The following is a 21,912-nucleotide window of genomic DNA, read 5'->3' as shown; positions in this document are numbered from 1 at the left end:
CTGGACACACTGAGCAGCCCCATTCTGAAGCAATTTTGATAAAATAAACTCTCTAATCAGGTAAATAATTCCATAAGGGAAATTGCTGCCTTCCCGCAGCCCCCCTCCAGCGGGACCTGGCTACTTTCAGGGGAATGCAGCACGCCTCCAATTACAGACGAACCTCCCGCTCCGAGCCCGCTTGGGAGAAGCCCACGGCACACGGGACCCCCTCGAGCCGCAGCGGCTCAGGAATTGGGGCATTTAAGCTGTCAGCTGGAATCGGGCCCGGCCCCTGATTACCTGGGGGGACGTGCAGCGTGTTTAGGTTCGTGTCCATTGTAATTTCCTGACCCCCAGCGTTGATCCCGAGTGACTCCCGGCCGTGTCAGGTTCCTGCCCGCAGCCCCTCCGACACGTGGCCCCGGGCCCGGGGACACCGACCTTTGGGCAATTAAGGACATCCAGGCCGGCCCGAGCCTGGGGATGAGGGAACCCTTGTGCAGCCGTCCCCAGAGCCACCTGTGCCCGATTCCCCACCGAGCCTGGCGAGGCTGCGTGGCTGGGCTGCTGCCATCGCCCCTCGGGATGGGCACCTGGACCCTCCCCAGCCCTGTCCAGGGTTTCCATGCCCCATTGTGATTTTGGACCTGAATCTGACAAGAGTCCCACAGCTGTCCTCGGCTCGGGGCCTGAGGTGGGGGTGAGCTGCCCCAGGGATCCCGTGGGACCCACACCCAGCAGGCACAGAGGGGTTTGGGGCACCCATGTGCTGTCACAGGGCCATGCACAGCCCCAGCACGCTTCCCCTGCTTGGTGGGGGCTGCCCAGTGCTCGGGGCTCTGCCAGCCCCTCACCAGGATGGCTCCAAACCTGCTGTACCAGCTGGGGCCCCGCCAAGAGCAGGGAGGAGGGTCCCTGTGTGTGTGGGGACAGCCTGAGAGGGGGTGGCAGCAGTGACAGCTGGTGGGGACAGCCACATGCTGAGGTGGCCTTCGGCCGTGCCCTGAAGCGCTGGGGTGATCAGCCCCTGTGCCGGGCGCCGATCCGGGATGGAGGAGCCCAAAGCCCGTGGGCACGGGGCCGTTCTCCCCCTGGGGCACAAGGCTGGAGCTGTCCCCTCGGAGATGGGGATTGTCCCCGTCGCTGCTGGCACCGGAGTAGGGGGTGACCCGTGGGAGGGGAGGTGGCGGTGCCGGTGGCCGGGGAGGGCCGGGGCACAGGGGCTGCCCGGGAACCCTACACCGCGGGTAATTGGCATCAGATGCTCCCTGACCTGCCGCATCCACCGGGAAGCTGGAAGCATTTATTTGTCTGAGCCGGCGGCTCTATCTGCGTGCGGGAGGCGTTGGCGGTGGCGGGGCTGGGCTCCGGAGCCTAATGAGCCCGAGCTGAAGATGATGAATATGATTGCTGAAAGCGCTTTCCTGAGTCCTGCTTTCCTGGGGCTCAGGTTACGAGTTCCCAGACAGCCTGTCCAGCCCCGGCTTTTCAATTCTGATTTGTAGCCCCCCAAACTGTCTGTCAGCCCCCCGGGCCGGAGGAAACGCTGGGTCCTCCTCTGCTGTGCCCGGCGGAGCTGGGGCAGGGGCCGCCAGCCCTGTGCAGCCATCGGGGGGGGTTTGTCCTCCTGAGCTGCCCCACCTGGCCCTGTGCCCACACAGCCCCCTGAGCCAGAGGGGACAAACCCTGAGCACTGTTCCCTGAGGGGTCTCCAGCCACCAGCATCTGCTGTGCCCTTGCTTCTGTGGCTATTGGGGACCTTCCCCACGGGGCCTTGCCACCGGTCACCTCTCAACCTCACAGCAGAAAGATGTGGGGTTCAGCTCCTGTGTTCTCTGCCCATCTCCTGCAGCCCATGGCTGATGTTCCCCCACTGAACCACATCCCACAGAGAAGCTGCTCAGGGATGGACAAGGATGGGTCAGCCCGGGGATGTTCCACGGCCATGCAGATCAGAGGGACACGGTCCTGACAGGCCTGGGGTGGGGAGCTGGGGGGTGCCCCTGCCTGGCTGCCCCCAGCTCTGCTCCCTGCGTGGGGCTCAGCGTGGGTGCTGTCCCTGAGCTGCTCCTTTGCCCCTTGTCTCACGGGGCACAGCACCAGGTGTCCCCATGGCTCCAGCATCCTCGGGCAGATGGGGGGAAGGATTTTTATGAGGGGAAGGATATTGGGTGCTGACCCGCCACAGGTTCTTGTGTCCCGCTCTCCTGTTCCAGTCACGTTTCGGATTCTGGGGGCAGCACCACCCCAAACACGGGAATGAGGGGCTCCGGGGACGGGAGGGGAGATGCGGGGCGGCCCAAGGCACAGCAGCAAAGGAGCAGCGATGCTCCGAGCCTCCCAGCACCTCCCAGCGGCTCCCAGCGGCTCGCAGCCCTCCCGCCGCCGCCGCCGCGCTGCCATCGGCGGAGTTCTGCTGCCTCCCTACGGAGGACGCGCCCGCAGCACCGGGGCCCCGCCGGGACAGACGCGCGGGGCCGTGACCGGGGCGGGGGCCGGTGCCTCGGGCGGGGCTCCGGTGCATCCCAGCACGGCTCCGAACCCGCCTCCGTCCTGTCCTGCACCGCAGCCCAAGGGTCATTCCCGCACCAGCCCGGGGCTCTGGGGTCGGCACATCCCCGGGCAGCACCGGCACATCCCCAGGGCTCTGGGGCCGGCACATCCCCGGGGTATCACCGGCACATCCCCGGGACAGCACCGGCAGCCCTGGAACAGCCGGGGCCCCAGTGGGGTCTGTTTGTCTCCTGCTGTCCCCCAGGACACGGCAGTGAGGCACACGTGGCATTTGGCAGCACCGCACTGGAGATCCCCTCTCTACTCCGGAGAGGTCTCAGGGCATTTGCCAGACCCGGAGCCCATTTTGCCTGTGGCAAATCCCCAGATGTGCCCTCAGTGCCTCGGGCGGCCCTGGCCTTGCCCCAAGGCTGTGAGACCACAGTCTCACACAGCCCCCGAGCACACCACCCTCTTGTGCCCTGGCTGGGCACAGGAACGGCTCTGGGCACCCAGGGCTGGCTGCCACCCTGGCATTTGGGGTCAGACACCTCGGGCTGCAGCTCCGACAGAGCCGCGGGAGGTCTGGGGGCAGCCGGGCTGGCACCAGGGAGTTCAGCGGCTGCTGCTTTAGAGCTGAGCACTGCAGTGAGGGGTCCGGCTGCTCGGGAGACACCGGGAGCGGCGGGGGTGTGCAGGGCACCCTGGGCCGGCAGCACAGCCCCCTCCGTGCCCGGCCGAGTCCCTCCAGGCCAGCCCTGCCCAGACAGCGGCCCCGGGCTGCGGCGCCGTTTCCGGCATTGTGCAATAGAGCGGTTATTGCTGAAACCCGGTGACAGGGAAAGGAGGGGCGTGAGAGCGGAGCGGGACATCCCCAGGGCTGCGGGACATCCCCAGGGCTGCGGGAGCGGGTCAGGCCGGGCCGGGTCACGCGTGCTGCGGTCACCAGGGTCAGCATCGATGCGGGACAGGAGGGGAACCCGCCGGAGCTGGGGCTGGTGGTGCTGCAGGAGGGAATGGAGGGGAATACACAGAGCCACAGGGTGAACCGTGCCTTCCCTGGGCTGTGACACCCTGGGGAGGCTGGCAGGGGGCAGGAGCAGCCGTGTCTGCACCGACGGCACACACACAGCAAAACCCTCCCCAATCCCCGGTGCGAGCTCGTCAAGGGAGCAGAGGCAGTGTCCCCACCCTGCGTGAGCGCATGCAGAGCGTGCTGAGCTCATGTTTATGTCATGGCTGGTGCATTTGCCTGCTGAAGCCGGATCTGAGGCCCTTGTGCATTTCTGGACACCTGTGAAAGCCGCTTGCCCTGTGAGGACACTCCCTCCCTGCTGCTGAAACCCCCGCAGAGGAATCGAGCGGGGTCCAGGCAGGAACTGCGCTCCCCCAGCCTGCCGGGGCTTCCTGCAGCTCAGCAAACCCGCGATAATCCTCTCACACAGCCGGGCCTGCGCTGGGGTCTCTGCCGCTGAGAGGCCCAGCAGGCTCCGAGCCCTGGGTTCCCCCAGTCTGGGACATCCCAGCCAGCTCTGCAGCCCTCCGTGCCCTCGCCTGCCCCAGAGCCATGCAGAGCCTCTCCCAGCCCCACTCGATTCCTGCGCGGTGGCTGCTGCCTGCCCGGGCCGGGCTGGCCGAGTCCTGTCCGGTTCCAGCGGCTGGTGCTGGGAACAAAGCACCCGGGAGGAAACAGCCAGCGATGGTTGCTCCGATAAACTCAGCTTTTCTGGCCGCTGGCGGCTGCGGGCAGCCGGGCTCCGGGCACAGCCGGGCAGCACTGCCCGGGCAGCCTCCTGCGGCCACTCGGAGGAGCTGAGCCAGGCCAGGGAGTTCGGGGGGCACATGGAGTCCTGGGGGACCTGGGATGTGGAATTGGGATGCAGGGGGACGTGGGGACAAGGGCGTGGGCGTGGGGGTGCAGCGGGAAGTGGGAACCAGGAGCTGGGTACGGAGATGTTCGGGTGGGTGGGACGGGGAGGGAAACGAGGGAACCCGGGGTTCCTGGGAGAGACACGGACCGGGCACGGCTGGGGATGCAGGGGAGGCCAAGCGGGCCAGGGGAGGGGAGCGCAGCCGGGGCAGTCCCGGGCTGTCGGAGGCGGCCCCGTCCCGTCCCGTCCCGTCCCGTCGGGGGCGGGCGGCAGCGCGGCGGGGGCGGGGGCGGCGGGGCCGCGCCGGGCGCTACGCGGGACGCGGCGGAGCTGCCTCTCGCCATGGGCGGTGGGTGCCGGGCCCGGGCCCCGCCGGCCGCGGGGCTTCGGCTGCTGCTCGCCCACGCCGTGCTGCTCTGCGCCGCCGGGAGCACCGCCGGCACCGGCTCCGGTACGCGGGGCGGGACCGCACCGGGAGGGAGGGAGGGAGGCGCGGGGGAGTCGGTACCGGTGGAGCGGCGACATCCCGAACAGGGGACATGCGGCACCGGGGGCGAGGGGACCTGGTCCCGCTGGGTCCGGTACCGGGAGGCCCGGGGAAGCGGGGATCGCTGCGGAACCGGGCCGCGGTCCGGCGAGTCCCGGCGGGATCGCACTCGCCGCCCCCGGCTCGTCCTCGCCCGCCGGTGCCCCCCGTGTCCGGGGCGGAGGGCAGGCAGGGTGGGCAGGGGCGGCTGGAGGAGCCCCACGACCACCGCCCGGGTCAGGGGGCCCGCGGGTTCGGCCCGTCACGCCCGGCCGGCAGCAGAAGCGCCCGGGTGGAACAAACTTCCCCCGTCCGCCTCCCGCAGCGACCGCACGCAGGGCCCGGGGGACACCGCTGGCCCGAGGCGGCCGGGGACGCACGGCAGGGCTGGAGCCCCGCCAAGACCGCGGCACCCCGGGCCGGCCTCGCTGGGGGCCGAGGGGCAGTGCCGGCCCCTTCCTGCAGCCTCCCGAACGGGACGGGCTTCCCCAAGGAGAGGGGACATTGCCCGTGCGTGCTGACAGCCAGGGCCCTGCCGCTGTCCCCAAACGCACGCCCGGTGACACTGCAGCTGGGAGCCAGGATGGAGGCTGGGGGCAGCAGGGGTGGCTCTGGTGGCCTCAGCCATCGTTTCCTTCCCAGCATCACGTGCTGCCCAACCGCAGGCACACCAGGGGATGGTGAGGAATGATGCTGGCTATGGCAGGCACCCGTGGAGCCTGTGGTTAAATTAAACCCTTTCTCAAACCCATGGCCAGCTCTGCAGGGGACTCCAGGAGCTGGGGTGTGACCCAGCCGGGTGTGACAGCTCCAGCCACCAGAAACAGTGGGGCTGGGTGACCCCAGTGCTGAGTGACACCAGTGTGGCTGGGGAGGTGGCAGGCACCCCACTGCAGGGCACATCCGCCCCATCTGCTGAAAGGAGAGCCCCCAGGGGATGCACCTGGCTGTCACTGGCTGGGCTGGACCACAGGTGCTGGGGACAGGCAAGGGCCAGCCTCTGCTCTGCTCCTTCTCCAGCTTGGGATCTCTTTACATGTGTTTTATCTTCCTGAGAAGTTCCTCTGGAGCTGAGGACAGCTGGGCCAGCATCTGTGTGTCCTGCTGACCACAGGACAGGGCCTGGGGACGTGCTGGGGACCCACGTGCCTGAAGCAGCTGGGACAGATGCAGCCCTGGAATGGAGCAGCCCTGGAGCTGGCTGCTGCACAGCACGATCAAAGCAGATTTCATTATGTGGGGGAAAAATAAATACCTGCAATACATGATGTACAGGAAAAGACAGCTTTTTTCCAAGCCTTAATTAGTGAGGGAGATATCTGATTGAGAAATTAGGGGAACTGTGCTGTGCCCCGGGGTGCTGTCAGCAGAGTGTCTGGGCTCTGCTCCTGCCCAGCGTTGCACCAGGAGGACCACAGCCCTAATCTAGTCCTTGGATCTGCTCTTGAAGACCAAATAACAGGATGTTGGGCTGAGGCTGGGATCTCCTGCTCACTTGATATTTGCTGCTCAGAGCACTCTACTTGACTCCTCACTGGCTGCACCTTGGCTCTGAGCCATGGTGTTTGTTCTCTGTAGACTTTTCCTCTGGCTGTGAGCAGAGCCAGGCTGGTCCCAAGGTGTTTCTCAGTTTTCCCTGCAGATATTGCCTTTGGCTGCTAACTTGCCTTCAGGGGTGTAGTTTTGTTCAAGCGTTCTTGCAAAGTAAACCTGACTGTCCCCTGAGCAGCCATTGCACAACTCAGGCTGCCACACAGGAGCAGTGGCAGCACCCCAACACTGCCGTGTGCCCGAGCCCCAGCCATGGGGCAGGTGGGGCACAGGCCCTGCTGTGTGGAGGCAGGGGGGCGCCTCTGGCAGAGCTGCTTTGCATTCATGGCTGTTTCCATTGCCCGTGGTCTGTGCCTCCTCCGAGCAGATCCCCTCTGCAGTGGGGCTCACAGAGAGCCAGCCCGGGCTGCAGAGTGAAGCCAGAGAGCCCTGGGGCTGTGTCACCCCTCCAGCCCACCCCGGGCAGGCTGCCTGCCTCAGGTGCAGGGGGAGAATCACTGAGCCCACGTGGAACACAGCTGTGGGCCTGGCACGCTGCTCCCGCTCACGGTGCTGCCAGAAGTGGTTGCAGATGACAATCTGGCTGTGGTGTGTGTGCTGTGAATAGTTCGTGGGCCCGAGAAACCTTCCAGGATCAGACAAACAAGTGCGTAAGCCTCCGTGGTCTCCAAAGCCTGCGGCGGCGCTGCCATGTCCCATGGAGCGAGCCCGGCTCCGTCCTGGCCATGATTCACCCCAGGTTGCTTTGGCTGCGGTCTGTGGAACGGATGTCGTCCCCAAATGTGGCATTTTTCAGCGGTGATGGAGCGAGAGCACCGGCCCTGCCGGCACGGAGGGGCTGCAGCGCCTTTCCCACACCTGGAGCCGTCCTGGCACGGCCAGCGCAGGATTCCTGGCCGGGGTGTGGAGAGCACGGAGCTGCAGCGCAGGGAGGGAGGCTCCTCAGGATGTGATGGGGCTGGTGTCGCGGGCCAGGACACGCTCCAGCCCCTTCCCACCCTTTTGGCTGGAACACGCTGCTCCCACCCCGCCTCGGGGACCCGGCCCTGACACTGCAGTGAACCGTGGGAGGCGCGGCCCGGCCCGGCCCGGCCCGGCACGGCACGGCTCGCTGCCAAACCCGCCTCGGAGGAGGGCCCCGGCCGAGAGAACTTCTCCTGTCTCCCCATATCAGCTGGAGACACGGGGCAGGACTCGACCGGCTGTGCCCGAGCATCCTCCCAGCCCACAAGAGCTTCCCCCGGGCTGCAGCGGGCACGGCACGGGGCTGCCCATCGGGGCTCTCACCGGGGCTCTCACCGGGCCTGCAGCAGAGCCAAGTGTGCAGCTACCGGCGTGGGAATGGCCCAGAGGATGCTCCAGCTGCGCTGCAACACCTCCCCCTTTCCAAAAATTCCCATCTTGCAAAAATCTGAACGGGTGGTCTGACCTTAATTTGTCTGAGATAAATAAGATCCTGCCTGCTGCCTCCCGTCTGGAGACATGAAAAGATCCAAGATGAAAGGGAGCCTGATGGAAGTGCTGGGAGCTGAGCACGTCTTTGCAAGTCGGGCCCTGTGCTGGGAGGGATTTGGGACCACAGGGCTGAGCACAGCCCGGCAGAGCTGCAGGCTGAGCCCCGGGCTCCCTGCCCTGCCCCGAGCATGTGCCTGCTGGGACACTGAGCAACTTCACAAAATTACCTTTATTTTCCTAAGATGTTAATTTTTAGTTGCAATTTCCTATGGAAAAAATGTGGTTTCTGTTCTGCATGCCCATCCCACCACTCCAGCAATGTTCCCAAATTCCAGAAGAACCTGAAGCAGGCCTGGCAGGGATCTGGTGAGCTCACGAGCCACATGGAGCAGCTGATGGGCTCAGGAGACCTTCCTCCATCAGCTGTGGCACTGGGCACACTGGCAGTGGCTGTCAGTCTCTGCAGCACTCAGGATGTGCTGTCTGTCCCCCGTCCCTGCAGAGCTGGGCACTGTGTTGGGTTGGTGGCACCTTGTCCATGAGTGCTGTGTGCCCTGGTGGGGCTGGTGGCCTCAGCACACAAAGCCAGGTGTGCAGCCAGCTCTGGGCTTTAGGCACTTCCCTCCTGGCACAAAGGCTCTGTGCAGACCTGGCTTGGTGAGTTGAGAATGCCGCTGGTGAGGATTTCAGGAGGCAGCAGTGACAGAGAGTATCCCAATTTCCAGAGCGCCCCTTTGGCTGATGGAAGGCAGAGGAGTCTCTGGCCACCCTGGACTGTGTTTCTCCATCTCCTGAGGTTTGCTGCTCTTGGAGGGGCTGAGGATGGTGGAGTTACAAGGATTTTCCTGCTCCAGGACAGCCTGGAGAGGCTTGGAGGGGATGGAGCTGCTCAGTGTGGGAGCTGCTCTGTGCCAGAGGGTCTCCCTGTCCCACATGATCCCACAGCCTGGGAAGGGCTGCAAGGGGCCTTATCTCGTCCCTGCAGGCTGGGCACGAAGGTGGCGGAGGAAGGGGCTGGGCGGGAGCCGGAGCGAGCCGTGAGAGGCCCTTTCCATCCGCTGGGGGCGGCGGGGCCGAGGGGCCCTGCCAAAGCAAACGGCCCTGACAATGGCTCTTGTTGTTAGCACAGCGGCTGTTGGCACGGCTTTAGCCCGGGCTGGGGCTCCGGGGGCACGGCAGCCCCCGAGGCACGGGGAGACCCCAGCAGGACAGTCAGGGCTTGGCTCCCGCAGCTCTGCACCTCCTCTCCTGAGCTGGGCCCGCTGGGCTGGCTCCGAGGCACTGTCCCCCCTGGAGGAGCGGGCAGCCAGTGGATGCAGGGATGTGCTGGCTGGATGCTGATGTCTCTCTCTCCCTGCAGTGAATCCCTGTTGCTATTTCCCCTGCCAGAACCAAGGGGTGTGTGTCAGGGTCGGCCTGGGAGGATACGAGTGCGACTGCACCCGCACCGGGTACTACGGGCTCAACTGCACCTCCCGTGAGTCCCTGTCCCAGCATCTGCCACCCGTGCGTGCCAGGGCAGCCCTGTGCCCACAGCACCCACTGCTCCGGGCGGGCTGGCTCCTCTGCAGGGAGAGTGACTGCTCTGTTTCCCCCAGCTGAGTTCTGGACACGTCTCCACAACCTGCTGAAGCCCAGTCCTGCCTTCTACCACTTCATCCTGACCCATTTCAAATGGTTTTGGGACATTATCAACAGCACCTTCATCAGGGACACGCTCATGAGGCTCGTGCTGACAGGTGAGGGCTCGGAGAGGGTCTTGGGGTTCAGCAGGACCCCCTGGCATGCACAGATGTGTGGGTTGGGATAGCAGGGCTGCAGCGATGCTGAGCAGCTCCTGTGAGCAGGGTGGGCATTGTCAGAAGGTTGTCACCCTGTCCTGCCATCACCCTGTCACACTGTCACTGTGCCCAGGGGAGCTGCCAGCCAGGCTGCAGTGGGGTGTAGGGGGTCCCCAGCACGGTGCCAAGCTGCCAGCTGGCGGGAAACCACGAGCAGTTCTTGGCATGCTGCACTCCCCAGGCCAAGGAGCTGTTTCACAGCTGCACAGAAAGCAGCCCATGGAAATATGGCCCTTGTTACTCATGTCCCCATATTCATCACTTTGCATAAATATTTAGGTTCCAGCTCTTGGAGCCGTAGCGACACGCTTGCGAGGCTCCGGCTGTTGGCTTCACCATTTCTGAGGGTTTGTCATCTCATCCATCATCCAAGACTCCACTTAGCACATTAGCACAAGCCCTCCTTTCCTGCAGGGAATTGCAGCCTTTAAAAGGCTCGGAGCAAAGCCCAGGACACCCACATGCCTCCGTTGCTGGTACCTTTCTGGTTTTTGGGGTGCCAGGAGCTGCTGGCAGCACAGAGCAGGCGGGCAGGGACCAGGGGCAGAGCCTGTGGGTTGCTGCCTCCATCCCCACACTGGTGATTCCCCTCTCTCCTTTCAGTTCGTGCCAATCTCATCCCCAGCCCCCCCACTTTCAACTCTGACTATGGCTACATCAGCTGGGAGGCCTATGCCAACGTCAGCTACTACACCCGCGTGCTGCCGCCCGTGCCGGACGACTGCCCCACGCCCATGGGCACCAAAGGTACGTGGCTGCTCCAGGCACCCACACCCCCAGTGTTTCCCAGCCATGGCCAGGCTTTGGCTGCCATGGACACATCTGCAAAGCACCACTGGCAGTGCCACGTGCTGTCCCTGTCCTGCCCAGACTGGCTCTGCTGCAGGAAGAGATTGATGGCATCTGGATTGCTGCTGGGACAGCTCAGGCTGAGCTGCTGGGACATGTCACAGCCTGTGTGAGAGGGCTGCAAGGTCTCTGTGCCGATGAGCCTGGGCCTGATGCTGCAGCAGACACCACCAGCAGCCCTGCACACAGCACCAGTACCCGGCTGGGTGGGCACTGGGCATCTTCCCTCAGCCTCCATCCTTTGCAGGGAAGCTGCATCTCCCTGACCCCCAGCTCCTGGCAGAGAGGTTCCTGCTGCGGCAGAAGTTTGAGGCTGATCCCCGAGGCACCAACCTGATGTTTGCCTTCTTCGCCCAGCATTTCACCCACCAGTTCTTCAAGACATCTGGGAAGATGGGACGTGGCTTCACCAAGGCTCTGGGACATGGGGTGAGGGTGTGAGGAGTGAGGGGGTGCTGGGGTCCCTGTGCCTCTCGGAGCAGCCTCGATGCCCTGCTCTCTCCACAGGTGGACCTGGGGCATTTGTACGGGGACAACCTGCAGCGGCAGCACCAGCTGCGTCTCTTCCGAGATGGGAAGCTGAAATTCCAGGTACCACCCAGCACAACTGAAACACATCCCAGCCCAGTGAGCCAGGGCTGTTTGAAGCCCATGTTCCTCTGGCAGCGCTTGGCAGACCCCAGCCCTGATGCCCTGCGTGGCTGCTGGCCAGGGGACAATCTTCGGGGTGCAGCTGCTCTGATGGCAGCAGGCATTTGGGGCTGCACGAGGGAGGTGTTTCCATTCACTCACCTCTTGCAGGAGAGCAATGTGGTGCTCTGAGGGAGGCAGCTCGTGGCTGGGCAGGTTTTACTGGGATGTTTTGTCCCCTCTGCCCTTTCTGCCCTGTCGCTGCTGTCCCCAGGTGGTGGATGGCGAGGTGTACCCGCCCGCGGTCAGCGAGGCCCCGGTGCACATGGTGTACCCGTCGGGCGTGCCCCAGGAGCGGCAGCTGGCCGTGGGGCAGGAGGTGTTTGGGCTGCTGCCGGGGCTCTGCGTCTACGCCACGCTCTGGCTGCGAGAGCACAACCGAGTCTGCGACCTGCTCAAGCGGGAACACCCCACCTGGAGCGACGAGCAGCTCTTCCAGACAGCACGGCTCATCCTCATCGGTGAGGAACTGCCCTGTCCCACCCCCTGGGACTCCCACGCTGGCCAGCCTCTTTTGGGGGTAATGGCCAAACTGCCTTTGAGGCAGCTCCTCTGGCATCCTTCTGGGAATCTCTTGGTTTGGTCCATATAGCAAAAAAATTGGCTTTGGTCCATCCAGAATGGTCAGGAGGAGGTGGGTGGCTGCTGTGGTAGATGTGGGTGACATCTCAGGTGCAGAGCTGGTGGCTCCTGCTGCTCCCAGCTGCTTTTTTCTGCTGCCCAGGGGAGACCATTAAGATCGTCATTGAGGACTACGTGCAGCACCTCAGTGGGTACTACCTGAGCCTCAAGTTCGACCCCGAGCTGTTGTTTGGGTCCCAGTTCCAGTACCGGAACCGCATCGCCGTGGAGTTCAACCAGCTCTACCACTGGCACGGGCTGATGCCCGACTCCTTCATCATCCAGGGACAAGAGTACAGCTACAAGCAGTTCCTCTACAACACCTCCATGCTCATGGACTACGGCGTGGAGGCGCTGGTGGAGTCCTTTTCCAAGCAGGTCGCAGGAAGGGTAAGGTCCTGCTCTGCCCTCCCAGGAGGGACACACGTGTAGTGGTGCCCATGTCACACCGAGTCTGCCCAGGGCAGCCCCCATGGGCACATCAGGAGCCCTCCCCGCCCGCACCGAGGCGAGGCTGGCCCTGGCAGTCCAGCTGCTGGCCCTTGCTGCTCTGCAGTAAACATTCCGGTGGTGCCAGAGCCTGCGGAGGCCGGGATGTCCCCGCCCGGCTGCGGAGCCGCGGGGCTGGAGCAGCGCCTGGCACTGTTCTCTGCTGCCATCGCATGGATGTTTTCTTCCAAGCGATTGCAGCTCCTTTCCTCACCCTCCTTGTGCCAAGCAGCCCAGCTGAGGCTGAGCCTGAGGCCTTTTGGGCATTTGGGTTCTCACAGTGAGCCTGAAATCTCTCTCATCCTCCTCACTGGGTCACTGCACTGGGGACTTCTCCTGCCCTGTGCCCTGCCCTGGGAGCAGGGCTGGCCTGACCAAGCTGCTGCACGGCTGCTTTTTGCACTGCCCGCCCTCCTCTTGCTGCTGCAGTGACGTGCTGGTGTCACAACACGAGCCCAGGGTGCTTTAGTGTGGTGGCCCTCTGGAGCTGATGCTGCCCTGATGTGTGCCCCTCCTTGTCTGTGCCCTGCAGATCGGGGGGGGACGCACCATCAATGCCAATGTCCTGCACGTGGCCGTCGGGGTCATCAGGGAGTCCCGGCAGCTGAGGCTGCAGCCCTTCAACGAGTACCGGAAAAGGTTTGGCATGAAGCCCTACAAGTCCTTCCAGGAGCTGACAGGTAGGGCTGCACTGCTGCTCCTGGGGCTCTGCTGGGCCAGGGCAGGGGCTCTGTGCCCGTGGGTGAGTACCAGGCCATGAGCTGCCCCTCTGCCACTGGGCTTGGAGCAGCTGCTCCTGCCCATGCCAGCCCTGCCTGCTCATGGCCCCACAGTGGGGCAGACTGGGCTGATGCAGGGGTCTCAGGGGATGCAGGGGTCCTTCCTCCTGGGGCTGGAGCACTGGGCCAGAGCACAGTCCCTGGCCTGCAAGTCAGGCTTGCCACTGCCTGTAAGGGAGCCACCCTCCCTTTGCCCACTGTCAGGAATCTCTTGCTAAAGCACTCTGATGTTCACTTGGTGCAGGAGAGGAAGAGAAGGCAGCAGAGCTGGAAGAGCTGTATGGAGACATTGATGCTCTGGAGTTTTACCCAGGCTTGCTGCTGGAGAAACCCCAACCCAACGGCATTTTTGGGGAAAGCATGGTGGAGATCGGAGCTCCGTTTTCCCTGAAGGGGCTTTTTGGAAACCCCATCTGCTCCCCAGAGTACTGGAAACCCAGTACATTTGGTGGAGCAACCGGCTTTGAGATCGTGAAGACGGCGTCCCTGGAGAAGCTCGTGTGCCTCAACGTGAAGAAGTGCCCGTACGTGGCGTTCCACGTGCCCGACACTGCAGAGCACGGCAGTGCCCGGGCTGCTGGATCCTCTGCAGAGCTCTAGCAGGGCTGACCTGCCCAGGTAGGGACTGTCCTTGCCCTGCTGCAGGCTGAGCTGAGCTCCCAGCCCAGTGCTGAGGATGCTGTTCCTTCCTGCAGCAAATGGTGGGGATGCAGGAACTGCTGCCCCTGTGCCCGCCCAGCACTCGGCACTCGTGCACAGCTGGGACAAGGAACCAGAGCACTCTCTCCTGGAGGAGGCCAGAGAGAAGCATGAGGTCAGATCTCCAGGCCTCCTGTGTCGTGCTGGCTTGGACCCTGGCACGTGCCACTGGCTGCCACCCCGGGGCTGCTCAGAGCGAGATGCTACCTCTGTGCACACAAAGGGATGGAGTCTCTTCCACCCCTGAATCATCACCCCTCTCTGCACTAACAGCTCAGCAAACACATCCTCACAGCACACACAGCCTGCTTCTGTCCTCCTCCCCAAACAGAGCTCAGCCCTTGCCCAGCACAGCCATGTGGTAACTGGCAGCCACTGTCACTGGCCTTGATCTCCATCACATCCTGGTTAAGCTCCAGGAAAAAGGACATTTAAAATAATAAATGATTTTAAAAACTCCTCTATTTGTGGCAGTGCCCACCAGCGCTGTGCTGGGCCATTGCTGACTGCACCTGAAGCAATAAATGGAGCAACTTCTCCCTTAGGAGCTTCCATGGGGGTCTCTGAGTGTCCTGAGGCAGTTTGAACTTTGCTCCCCTCTGGCCATCCCCCAGCTGCTCAAATGCCACAATTCAGTGTTTGGCCACTGCTCTCAGGCACAGGGTGGGATTGTTGGGGTTGTCCTGGGCAGGGCCAGGGGTTGGACTGTGATGATGTTTGGGGGTCCCTTCCAGTTCAGGATATTCTGTAATCCCATGGTGACACTGCTTAGACCGACATTGTGTATTTCTCTCACATAAAAACTATCCACACACAAATCTGGCTGCCTGGGTGTTTTGTAGACATGAAATAGCCAGAGTCTGTAAGACAGCATGCTGTCCTGGAGGAGGGGAGCACTCCTGAGCCTCTGCTCCATCCCAGCAGCATTCCCAGGGAGGTGTTACAGAAATTCTGAACTAGGGAGGTTTAAAGGGCTGGTGCCTTGGCAGGGATGTGGTAGGAAAATGTCATAGCAAGGAGAGACTCCCAAGGCATAAGCCTTCTCACTCACTCTCTCTAACCCTTCAGAAATGGGACAGCATTACCAGGACAGCATCTGGATTTCAGACCCCGAAGGCACAGCAGGCAGCTTCACCTGCTCTGTGCTGCCCTGGGCTGGCCCTGAGCAGTGCTGGCACACGGACAGCCCAGCGCTCCCAGTGCTGTGCCTGCAGGAGTGCTGAGCAGCACTGCCAGAGGAGGACACGGTCGGTCCTTCCCCGGGCCGGCCGAGCACCGAGCGCTTCCAGCTGTGCTTCCAGCTGTGCTCGTGACCGCCCTCCCCGGCTGGGAGCTGCTCCAGCCCCCAGCATCCTTCCCTGACATCTGGCGACAGGCACAAGCTCGGCTCGCTTCAGTTAAACCACAAACATCCTGCATTTGCTCGGGGCTATCGGGGCTGCCAGCGGGGCTTTGGGACAGCTGATAACGGCCCGAGAGCCGACAATGGCCCGGCTGCTCCCTGCCACCCAGGGGGAATGTCCCCCATGGCACACCGAGAGTGGCCTGGCTGCTCCCTGACACCCAGGGGGAATGTCCCCCATGGCACATGGAGAGTGGCCTGGCTGCTCTGTGCCACCCAGGGGGAATGTCCCTCATGGCACACCGAGAGTGGCCTGGCTGCTCTGTGCCACCCAGGGGGAATGTCCCTCATGGCACACCGAGAGTGGCCTGGCTGCTCTGTGCCACCCAGGGGGAATGTCCCCCATGGCACATGGAGAGTGGCCTGGCTGCTCTGTGCCACCCAGGGGGAATGTCCCTCATGGCACACCGAGAGTGGCCTGGCTGCTCTGTGCCACCCAGGGGGAATGTTCCCCTGGGCACCTGGAGAGTGGCTTGGCTGCTCTCTGCCAAGGAAGAATGTTCCACTGGGATAGCTCAGCTGAGGCACCGCTGGCAAGCCTGGCACCTCTTCCAGCCAGCCCAGGAGAGCAAAGCATCTCCCTCCTGCTAGCAGGAAAAGCTTTGAAATTGTTTCTTTGAAGGACCAGCATGTAGCAGCCCCAGGCACAGCATCCAACACGCTACTGAAACCTCCCCCAGGAGCCCAGGCACCCATGGCCCTGCACACAGAGCTCCCCCAGCCCAGCACTGCTGAGCTCTTCTGTTTTCTCTGCTGGTTTTCCAGCCCTGGCAGTTGCAGAAATTGCTCCCACAGTCACCAAGGTACAGCCACATCAAGGCAGTGTTTGCACCCACACATGGTGGTGGTGTCTGCTGTGGCCACGAGCATCACCCACCATGGCAGGGGCTCCCTGCCGTGCTCTGGAGAGGAGAGTGCTGCCAGAAGTGCCCTCTGTTTGAGCTCTTGGTAAACACAGCCCGTGGAGATGCTCTGTGTTTTTGAACATGCCTCTGGGGAGCCCAGCTGTGGCTTGCCTGTGGTGGGGATGGACAGGGACAGGAGATGGGGCTGCCTGGGTTCCTGCAGCAACAATGAAAACATGCATCTGGGGCTGTGTGGCCTCAGAGCAATGATTCACTGGGCAGGAGGAGAAAAGCAATCCCTCCTTGGAGGGAATCTCCAGATTCTCTCAGCTCTCCCCAGCAGGCCCCCCTGCCACAGGATCAGGCCAGTGACTGCACAGGAAACCTTGTTTGGATTTTCAGCAAAGGCCTATTTTGAACATTTAACAAAGAAGAGGCAGATGGGAGGCCAGAAAAATACAGTGTAATCTTTTCTTAGCTAAATTTTGTCCTGCACTGCCTGGCAGCCATGCTGCCCCACGATTAAATGTCCATGTTGAGCTCATCCTGGGATTTCATTCCTGCCTTGCCAAGCAACCATCCACGCTTCCTTGTGCCCTCACATTCCGTGCCCAGGCCCTGCTGTTTGTGCTGAACACCATTAACTGTGAGCAAAGCCAGGTGAGGGCTGTAACACCCACCATTCCTGGCTGCCTCCCTGCACTGCACCGCTCCTTCCAACACAGAACATTTCCCAGAGGCTGCACACCTACATGACAAGTGCTTTTTCAACTCCTATTTATAGAACTCCTTGAAAATTCAGCTTCAAGAAAGGGCAAAAGCAGCAGCAGCAGCTTTTTCCCAGCTCAGCCTCCTCTCCCTGGTCACAGCTGCGCATGAGGTCTGTGCAGGGAGGAGCAGCAGGGTTAGGGCACAGCTTCTCTCCCCCCACTCCCTTTGCTTGTTGTATTCTTCCACATCAATGATTAATTGGATTCACATCTTTTCTCTTCTCCTTTTTGCTACTGGCACTGCAAACCACCTCTCCCCTACCTGAGCACAGGAGGTTCCTCACCAGGAGTCACCTTGCTCCAGGCCACTGGACACAGAGCAGCAGGGAGGGTTTGATCCTGTTACAGTTTTGCTGCCACAGGGGGCAAAAAAAAAAAAGCACTTTATAAAAATAAAAACTTCAAAGCAACTCAAGCAGACAGCTCTGCCTTGATCCCCTCTCCAAGATAGGCTTTGTGATGATGCTAAAATGCACCTTGTCTGCACAACAGGCTTCACTGAAGCTCATCCTGGATATGAGTTACAGTTGCTTTGATATTTTCCTTATATGTGCTGATAGCCATACTCAATGATTTAATTCCATATAACTTACATAGGTTTTTTTTTTTCTGCAATTCTCAGATGAAAAGAAATAATCTCTCACCACATTTGAAAACCTGGATTTCTGCCAGTTTCCTTAAAAAGCCACAATCTGTGGCAACTCAGTAATTTTAAACTATAGATTATTTATTTTTCTGCTCATACTACTTTTTAAAAGACAGTTCAAATAGATACAGTTAGAAATTCTTTTTTTTCTAGCCCAAGATCCATTCTTATCAAGATCCTATTAGGATCCACAGACACATTTGCAATTCTTCCTGGTGTTCCAAAGTGCTTTACATAAAAATTGCAATTAAATGTAATCATTAAACACAGTATTACATTGGGTCATGTATTTGGGTAATGATAGTCTACTTCTACTACTGAAGGCAGACAGAAAAGAACTTTACCACTGATTTAGTAATTTTAGCATGGGATGAAATTCTGAGGTTATTCAAGTCCTAATTCTGCATTTTGCCAACAAGATTCTCCTTGCTGCTGTTCAGCACACACACTGCAGCTCTCTGTAGCAGGCAGTCTCTCTGAAGAGGCAGAGCTCATTTTCTGATCAAGTGACTACTATGAACTCCAAGGATGGGTTTTAGAACCCAAGAATGTATTAAGAGCTGTAATTGCATTTATGTCTCAGGGAAGGTTAAGGGAAAAAGAACTCTCCAGCTGAAAAGCAGTTTTCAGGATGAAGCCAGGGGTTGTTACTTGTAACTGAGAAAGGAACAAAAATTTAAGGCCATTGCTAGAACAAGATACTCCCAGGAAGGAGACTGCAAACTGTGGAATGGAACATGGGACCTCACACTTTTAACTGGTGCAGTTCAGCACCAGACTAGTAAGTCTTGAATGTTAAAATCTCTTTTATTTGCAGTCTCAGTTCTTGCTTTAGGGAGTTGGTGGCCACATCTCAATTGAAATATGCAAGGACGCTGAGACATTGCAACAGGCAATTTCCTAAACTGACTGAATCATGTTAGAACTTTGTGTTGAGTAAAATACATTTGAATTGCACAGAAATGAGACTGTTTTAGTTGTAGCTATGGAATTAATTTAAGAAAATGTTAGGAATTTGTTGTTATTTTTAATGAGCAGAAGTCAAAGTGCATGAAGGGGAGGAATACATACCCACATGAAGGAGGAAAGAGAACAATCCCTAGCACAAGAACATCCCACAGCACAGCTACACCTACGGGCCCTTGGCATAAAGGGCTCAGTCTATTTCCAGATCACTGTCTTCACTGTAACATGCAGATGGATTATGTATAGAAGTCAGCAGCAGTAGGTCTTTTTCTGGCAGCAAACCACACTCCTGCAGAAAAGCCTCCAGGTCTACAGCAAAAAAATCTTCTCCCAGCTGGTCGGTGATGCGCACGAAGTTGCCAATGAGCTCCCCTGCCTTGTAGACCAGCAGGGCTGGCAGGGCATTGTTAGTGAAGCGAGTGCTGGCACCAATGAGTGAACTCTTCACTCTGCAGAATTTCACTGTTGGGTACTCAGCAGCCAGGCAGATCATGCAGCCGTTCAGGGACTCAGTGCCAGGGATATCATCTTCATAAATATGGATCATGATCAGTGTGCTCTTATGCTCTTTGTCCACGGTGTCCAGAAACGCTTCCCCACTGGTGATCTCAAACACCTGCTTGAATTGCTGCCCACTGTACAACTGCTGCCTCATCTCCTCCATCCGCTGCTTCCTGTAGCGCTGCAAGAACTCCTCATCGTCCTCATCATTGTGGATCATGCTGTATTCCTGTAAAGTCATCTGAAAACACACAGAGATTCCTGAAAAACATCTGCACCACTATATGGGTCACTTACATAATGAGAACATAAATCAAGAGGATTAATGTGGGTCACTCATCTTTAATAACAGCAAAGTGCAGCCCATGAAGGCTCAAGCACCCTGTGTATTACACTCCATTCTGATCTAATTAGAAACCATGTCCAGGGGGAACAGTGATTTCAGCCCTGGGTATTCCAGTTTCCACAAGCTGCACTAATAACACAAGTGGCTGCTCCATGCTCCCACTTTAATCCAGGTTAATGGTGGCCATGTGCTTTCACTGAGCTGGGAGCGCTGATTTGGAAAGAGTGCCTGACCTCAGATGAGCTTCTTTCTCATCAGCTTTTCGTTTAGTTTTTCCGTTAACATTTGTGGCACCATTGTGCCTGTAGAATTGAAATTAACAGCATTTTATGTATTTTATACCTGTTCACTTGCCTGCATCACTCAAGATACAGCACACACAACTTTCATCACCTGAAGGCACAGACATGTCTGCAAATTAGCAACTTCTCTGACTACAACCCAGGGCTAGTTAACAGCTCAGCTGATTAAAACCATTCACTACATCCAATATCTGCAATTTCAGGAGCTCAGAGTTGAATTCTCAACACCCACTTACTAAATACTAAATTAATAAATTAAGGCAGGGGAGGCAGCATTCACGGTTTTGCTGTACAACTCTTCATATTAATCCCCTGAAGTTCACTTGATCAACAGATGAGAAATCTGGAAAAAGCTTTTGGACCTCCTTGGTATTGCAGCTAAATCGCTTATTTGTTATCACAGGTAAGCAAAACTGCTAAATACTTAAGTGGCATTTTAATTCCTTTGGGCCACCCTACCTTTCCATTGATTTTTTCCTGAAGCTCTTTCTGCTTCTGCTGCTCAGCCTCCTCATCCAGGTGAGACCTGCAGGTCATGGAGAGTTTCTTGATGAGCCTCTCCATCTCCCTGCGCTGCTCCTGCCGCTGCTCCGTCTCCAGCTGCTTAAACCTCCGCCAGTCATTGATCACTCCCTTGGGACCTGCAATCAGGTGCAGAGACATTTCGTGTAAAAAAGACAATACCATTTTACCAATCAGTTACAATAAAGGAATAATTTGTAAATCAGTAAAATGGTGACTTGGTCATAAATGCTTTCGTAACTATGCAAAACATTGAAATAAGTCATTTGCCATTTGCATGTCCTTGAGTTTATGTCTACTTTTTTAACAAGAAGGATACAATTTACTTAACTAGGCTACTCTTGTAATTGTCCCAAAGATTATAATATCTGTGCTCTTGAAATAGAACCACCAGCCCACAAGAGTTCCCCTATTGTTAGCATGGCTTTCATCAGAACAAAAATGATATATTATCATCCAAATTGTACAAATCAGCCTTGTCTCAGCTTTCTATCCAAAACCTGATCACCCACTGACTCAAGTATGCATAAACCCAGGAATTTAATTAAAAAAAAAAGAGTTTTAGAAGAACATACAAAATTTCCAATCAACAAGGGATATACAAAAGAAGTACATTGATAAGATGATACCTGTGTTGATAGCGCTGCCATCGCTGCTGAGCTCCACCTCGCCCACACTTTCAGGAATGCTGCTCTCCCCTTCTTTATCCTCCTTCTCACTGTCTTCATCCTCACCCTCACTGCTGCTGTAATAATACTGCAGCTTCTCGCCAAGCAGTTTATCATCCGCAGTAGTCATTATGCTCTAAAAATAAAGTAACAAAAGAGAGGATGCATTTCTGATCAAACACGCATCATGATGGTTGTTTATTTCCTCAGGGCAGTTTTTAACCCTGGGAGAACACAGCCCACTCTCAAACAGCCCTCGATGCAGTCAGTCACAATTTAAAACTCAGTTTAAAACCTCAGAGCCTCACTGGACTGCTCCACCAGGCCGATTCCCAGCTACTGAGTATCACTTGCATTATTTAACAACAATTTATTTGAGCTGAAAAACTATCAATGTAATTAAGCAAATTAAAGCGTTCTGACCTGTATTCCTTTCCAGTCTTTCAGAGACAAGCTTCTACCAAGACCTGGAAGAAGAAATTTTAATCAGATCACTTGCTGTGTGCTCACGCTCGATGGTGCAGTGGTCTCCCAGCCAGCCCAGCCCGGCTCCCGGTTTTACAGCCCACAGACACAGCCCGGCTCCCGGTTTTCCTGCCGGACGCCGCGGGCTCCGCAGGAGCTAACCTCAGATTCAGCCGATTGCAGCGGCAGATGGCCCGGGATTACCGGGACCGCCCCGCAGCGGGGCCGGGCCTGGGGCGGCACCTGGGGTTGGCTGGGGCCGGTGATCCCCGCGGGCCCGGAGCGAACCGGCTCGGCTCCCCGCGCCCGCGCCGGCCGAGCCCCCGCCCCGCGCCCTCCCCGCGTCCCTTGGGCCGCGCCGCCGCCCCTCGCCCGCCCGGGATTCTGCGGGGCCCGGGAGCACCGGCCCGAGCGGCGCTGCCCGAGCGGAGCGAAGCGAAGCGGCCCCGGCCCGGCCCCACCGCCGCCGCCTCACCGCTCCCGCCGCCTTCCGGGGCCGCTGCGCGGGGCACGGCGGGAAGGAGGCGGCCGGGGGAGGAGCCGGGCCCGGCCCCGCTGCCCCCGCCCCGCGACGGGAACGGGAACGGGAACGGCCCCGGTACGGCGGGACCGCCCGCCCAGGGAACGGCACCG

General features: G+C 59.2%; 2 protein-coding genes across 3 annotated transcripts; one reads left to right on the top strand and one right to left on the bottom strand.

Moving 5' to 3' along the window:
* Nucleotides 1-7,375: 7,375 nt before the first annotated feature.
* Nucleotides 7,376-14,614, top strand: PTGS1 (prostaglandin-endoperoxide synthase 1). The gene is made up of 11 exons (XM_054284491.1): nt 7,376-7,742; nt 9,239-9,355; nt 9,477-9,617; nt 10,323-10,466; nt 10,816-10,997; nt 11,076-11,159; nt 11,473-11,719; nt 11,983-12,269; nt 12,901-13,048; nt 13,392-13,765; nt 13,843-14,614. The coding sequence occupies exons 1-10, from the start codon at nt 7,376-7,378 to the stop codon at nt 13,745-13,747; spliced, it is 2,073 nt and encodes a 690-aa protein (XP_054140466.1). The 3' UTR covers nt 13,748-13,765; nt 13,843-14,614.
* Nucleotides 14,615-17,571: 2,957 nt separating this feature from the next.
* On the bottom strand, nt 17,572-21,791 carry PDCL (phosducin like). 2 transcript variants are annotated; one of them, XM_054284222.1, is made up of 5 exons: nt 21,755-21,791; nt 21,238-21,281; nt 20,776-20,950; nt 20,084-20,265; nt 17,572-19,217 (listed from the first exon to the last, which is right to left on the bottom strand). In XM_054284222.1, the coding sequence occupies exons 3-5, from the start codon at nt 20,942-20,944 to the stop codon at nt 18,666-18,668; spliced, it is 903 nt and encodes a 300-aa protein (XP_054140197.1). In that variant the 5' UTR covers nt 20,945-20,950; nt 21,238-21,281; nt 21,755-21,791; the 3' UTR covers nt 17,572-18,665. The 2 variants fall into 2 exon arrangements, with proteins under 2 accessions (XP_054140197.1, XP_054140199.1); XM_054284224.1 differs by lacking the exon at nt 21,755-21,791 and adding an exon at nt 21,523-21,551.
* Nucleotides 21,792-21,912: the final 121 nt, after the last annotated feature.

This window comes from Melozone crissalis, unplaced genomic scaffold (assembly GCF_028551555.1).
Source record: "Melozone crissalis strain CALT ecotype California unplaced genomic scaffold, PUWL_Pcris_2 ptg000041l_1, whole genome shotgun sequence".
Classification (NCBI taxonomy): Eukaryota; Metazoa; Chordata; class Aves; order Passeriformes; family Passerellidae; genus Melozone; species Melozone crissalis.
The sequence above is the reverse complement of the archived record's forward strand: the minus strand, read 5'-3'. Positions and strand labels throughout refer to the sequence as shown.

Bases quoted from the DNA above. Each gene is read 5' to 3' on its own strand.
- PTGS1 (XM_054284491.1), top strand. From the start codon at position 7,376: ATGGGGCTGGTGTCGCGGGCCAGGACACGCTCCAGCCCCTTCCCACCC. The intron at 11,720-11,982 runs GTGAGGAACTGC...TCTGCTGCCCAG, and splicing joins AGCACGGCTCATCCTCATCG to GGGAGACCATTAAGATCGTC. The intron at 12,270-12,900 runs GTAAGGTCCTGC...TGTGCCCTGCAG, and splicing joins CCAAGCAGGTCGCAGGAAGG to ATCGGGGGGGGACGCACCAT.
- PDCL (XM_054284222.1), bottom strand. From the start codon at position 20,944: ATGACTACTGCGGATGATAAACTGCTTGGCGAGAAGCTGCAGTATTAT. The intron at 20,266-20,775 runs GTATCATCTTAT...ACCTGATTGCAG, and splicing joins TGGCAGCGCTATCAACACAG to GTCCCAAGGGAGTGATCAAT. The intron at 19,218-20,083 runs GTAGGGTGGCCC...GTGTGTTTTCAG, and splicing joins AGGAAAAAATCAATGGAAAG to ATGACTTTACAGGAATACAG.